The sequence below is a fragment of the Stomoxys calcitrans genome, chromosome 4 (genome assembly GCF_963082655.1).
Source record: "Stomoxys calcitrans chromosome 4, idStoCalc2.1, whole genome shotgun sequence".
Classification (NCBI taxonomy): Eukaryota; Metazoa; Arthropoda; class Insecta; order Diptera; family Muscidae; genus Stomoxys; species Stomoxys calcitrans.
The window spans coordinates 88,579,083-88,582,891 of record NC_081555.1 but is presented as its reverse complement, the minus strand read 5'-3'; the positions used below and the strand labels follow the sequence as shown (position 1 = coordinate 88,582,891).

The 3,809-nt window shown below is 36.4% G+C and overlaps 1 protein-coding gene across 1 annotated transcript; it reads right to left on the bottom strand.

The window, feature by feature from the left end:
- Positions 1-826: 826 nt before the first annotated feature.
- LOC106096049 (uncharacterized) lies at positions 827-2,331 on the bottom strand. Its single transcript, XM_013263569.2, has 4 exons — positions 1,968-2,331; positions 1,655-1,897; positions 1,396-1,584; positions 827-1,302 (listed from the first exon to the last, which is right to left on the bottom strand). The coding sequence occupies exons 1-4, from the start codon at positions 2,238-2,240 to the stop codon at positions 946-948; spliced, it is 1,062 nt and encodes a 353-aa protein (XP_013119023.2). The 5' UTR covers positions 2,241-2,331; the 3' UTR covers positions 827-945.
- Between the last annotated feature and the right edge of the window lie 1,478 nt (positions 2,332-3,809).

Below are 3,809 nucleotides of genomic sequence, written 5' to 3'. Positions count from 1 at the left end.
AATATTACTTGTGAGTTTCATAGATATCGGTTCAGATTTGGATATAGCTGCCATATATATGTTCGTCCGATTTGCAGTAATACAGCAATAAAATTGTTATTTGTTAACCGATTCTCTTAAAATTTGGCAAGAAAGATTTTCTTATGACTTTCAATAATACTGGTGAATTTCATAGAAATCTGTTCAGATTTGGATATAGCTTCCATATATATGTTCGTCCGATTTGCAGTAATACAGCAATAAAATGGTCATTTGTCAACCGATTCTCTCGAAATTTTGCAGGAAAGATTTTCTTATGACTCTCGAAATTACTGGTGAATTTTATAGAAATCGGGTCAGATTTAGGTATAGCTCACATAATTATATATCGCCCGATTTTCACTCCTAGACCCACTGCAAGCGCATTTATTGACCAATCTTCCCAAAATTTTGTACAACGCTTTCCTCGACGAATTCCACAATATCCATAAAGCATGATCGAAATCGGTTCAGATTTAGATATAGCTCCCATCTCCCGTCATTTGTCAACCGTAGTTATTACATTTTGAACATATTAGCCTTGCTCGAAATTTGATACAGTAATTTTAATAACCTATCTGAATACATCCGCCGAGGTCCATCAAAATTGGTTCAGAATTATATATAGCTCACCTTTTGTATGTGTAGGGTTGGTGTAGGGTATTATAAACCAGTCTATACTGTTTTTTTTTTTTTTTTGAAATTCCTAGTTTGAAACAAAAAGAATTTATAAAAAAATAATATTTGGACAGTCGTCTGGGAAGTTAAATAGGAATCATTCAGCGATTTAAATTACAAATGGATGACATTTTAAGGAATAATTATCGGCCGACGTTGTAACAACGTCTGCGTTATTTTATAATAGAATGCAAAAATAAAAATATTTATTTTTATATGGTGTTAAATAGCAACATTGAGGTGGCACTCTTAATATTTCAACTTCAAACGCTCGTAAAGTGGTACCTCCGTAACAGTTTGTGTTTTAGCTCTCTCTTTAAATAAGCCTGATTTTACCAAATAATATGGACGTTCTAGATTGCTTTCTTTTTTATAAAAATCCACCAACATATTTGTGGAACGCAGATGAGTAATGCCCTTAAAGAGCTTTTCCAATGTAATCAACTCATCGGGAAAGACGGTGGTTATGGGTTCATCAAATTCCGAAGGTTGCCAGGGTCTATCCTTTAGGGGTATGGTTCGGCCGAAAGCAACGGTTACAATTTTCTTGGGAACATTTTTGAAGCGATTTTTTATGTAGTTTTCATATTTCAGTTCAATGGCCATCTAGCGGAGAGTAGTTGGAATTAAAGCGAATGACAAAATAAGGATACGTTTTAGGGGTTGTTTATATGGATATGTATAGAAGCCCTTACTCACCTCTGGTTTATTCAATTTATCTGCCACACATTTGGCTATGGCTTTCAACTCTTTTGGGTCGGTGATTATCGAGGCTAAGAGACTACGTTCGCCCTCTATGGAAAATAAAGCTTTCAGTTTTTCCTTTGAAATATCCGAATCCTTGTTGCTGCCCAATGTGTTTATCCAAGTGGTAAAGCGCTCCGCTGACTAAAAACAAAAGTGGAATGTGGAATGTAAATGGCTGAGTGAGTGCTAATCTATATGATAGACAACTTACGGCATCCATGAGCTGCTCTGCTTGCTCATCCAAAGTTTTCTCCCAAATGCTGCAATTCATGTCATAGAGTTTCGAATCCCAGCATACGCGTTTCTTGCGTGTCTTGCATATATAAGATGAAGGCCAATTGTGTTTTACTTTGGGTTTGCCCTTATGCTCCAAAGGTTTGTCTATTTTTAATACAAATTTGGGAGGTTCGGGTTGCTGTTTTTCAAATTCCAAGCTGCTTCTTCCATTGGAATCCTTAAGCCAGAGAAGAAGTTATTGAAATGTTTATAAAGAACAAAGGATTGCCCATTGAAATTGAAAATACCATTTTCTTTCCTGCTTGCTCCTCATTTCCTTTATCCTCCTTGTTATCATAACATAGAGGAGCCTCAACTGTGGATTCGGCTATGAAAACATTTTTGTCAAACTCCTCAAATTCGTAGGGTAAAATTTTGGCCACTCGCTTCTTCAAACTCTTGGGCAGTGTCAGGGAAAAATCGTATTTCTTAATGGTTTCCTTTCGCGTTTTTAATGCCGATTTTCTTTCCAGATCACCCACAACACGTGTCCAGTAGGAATTTTTAGCCGTTAGTGACATTTTGTTGGTAGAGTTTCTAAAAATTTTACTCAAAGAAAATTTCTGATTCTAAATCTTATGGCACCACCACGTTTGTTTATTTTCTTTCAATTAACTGTCAAGTTGGTCGTTATGGATTCCAGTTCTTGATGTAATGGAATGTTTCCTAAATTAGGTCATTTGTGATAGCGAAGGAATTTTCACTTCAGTGGCAATAGCTTGAAGAAAAAGCTTTATCACAAAGAGCTCTATGACATGTGGTTCATTACAAAGCTAAGTGACCGAAAAGCTTTATTTCAAATTCGTTATAGCTTTGTGGTAAAAGCAAAAGTACTTGAATTTGAATCAATTGAGTTGCAAGTTTCATACAGATGTCGCCCATAATGCGCCCACTGACATAATGCATCTAAAGAAATACTAATTCTACAAATTTTATTCGTGTCTACACTGAAAAAATTTTAGTACTAATTTTTAAGATTCGAATCAAAAGTAAGCAAACTTTACTTAAAGATGATAAATTTTTCAACCTTTTAAGGAAACATTCCTTTTGGTGAAAACATTTTCCTTCATACTAAGGATTTTTTATTTTAAATGGTAGGTTAATAAATCCTTAACTTTTCGTCTTGTTATTAAAGAAAAAATCCAAAATGCAGGTCAAAATGCGGTTAAGAGTTAGGAAATAGACCATGGGACAGGACAACAGCGAACCGTAGTTAAAGTCTCAAAAACAGCCTTTCAAATAGGAGTGTCTTTAAATATGTTGCTATTTATACCCTCCACCATAGGGCGGAGGTATACTAATTTCGTCATTCCGTTTGTAACTCCTCGAAATATTCGTCTAAGAACTAGCCATGTCCGTCTGTCTGTCGAAAGCGCGCTAACTTTCGAAGGAGTAAAGCTAGCCGCTTCAAAATTGTACAAATACTTCTTATTAGAGTAGGTCGGTTGGGATTGTAAATGGGCCAAATCGGTCCATGTTTTGATATAGCTGCCATATAAACCGGTCTGGGATCTTGACTTCTTGAGCCGCTAGAGGGCACAATTCTTATCCGATTTGGCTGAAATTTTGCACGAGGTGTTTTGTTATGACTTTCATCAACTGTGCTAAGAATAGTTCAAATCGGTCAATAACCTGATATAGCTGCCATATAAACCGATCTGGGGTCTTGGCTTCTTGAGCCACTAGAGGGCGCAATTATTATCCGATGTGGCTGAAATTTTGCATGAGTCGTTTTGTTATGACATACAACAACTTTGCTGAGTATGGTTTAAATCGGTTCATAACCTGATATAGCCGCCATATAAACCGACCTGGGGCCTTGACTTCTTGAGCCGCTAGAGGGCACAATTCTTATCCGATTTGGCTGAAATTTTGCACGAGGTGTTTTGTTATGACTTTTATCAACTGTGCTAAGAATAGTTCAAATCGGTCCATAACCTGATATAGCTGCCATATAAAGCGATCTGGGGTCTTGACTTCTTGAGCCACTAGAGGGCGCAATTATTATGCGATTTAGCTGAAATTTTGTACAACAATTTTTCTCATGACCTTTAACATACGTGTCGAAAATGGCATGAATCGGTTTATAG

What these genes read in the sequence shown, in the direction of transcription:
- LOC106096049 (XM_013263569.2), bottom strand. Translation starts at nt 2,240, where the DNA reads ATGTCACTAACGGCTAAAAATTCCTACTGGACACGTGTTGTGGGTGAT. An exon ending in AGCAAGCAGGAAAGAAAATG is followed by an intron (nt 1,898 to 1,967) that starts GTATTTTCAATT and finishes CTCTGGCTTAAG; the next exon opens with GATTCCAATGGAAGAAGCAG. An exon ending in CAGAGCAGCTCATGGATGCC is followed by an intron (nt 1,585 to 1,654) that starts GTAAGTTGTCTA and finishes TTTTGTTTTTAG; the next exon opens with TCAGCGGAGCGCTTTACCAC.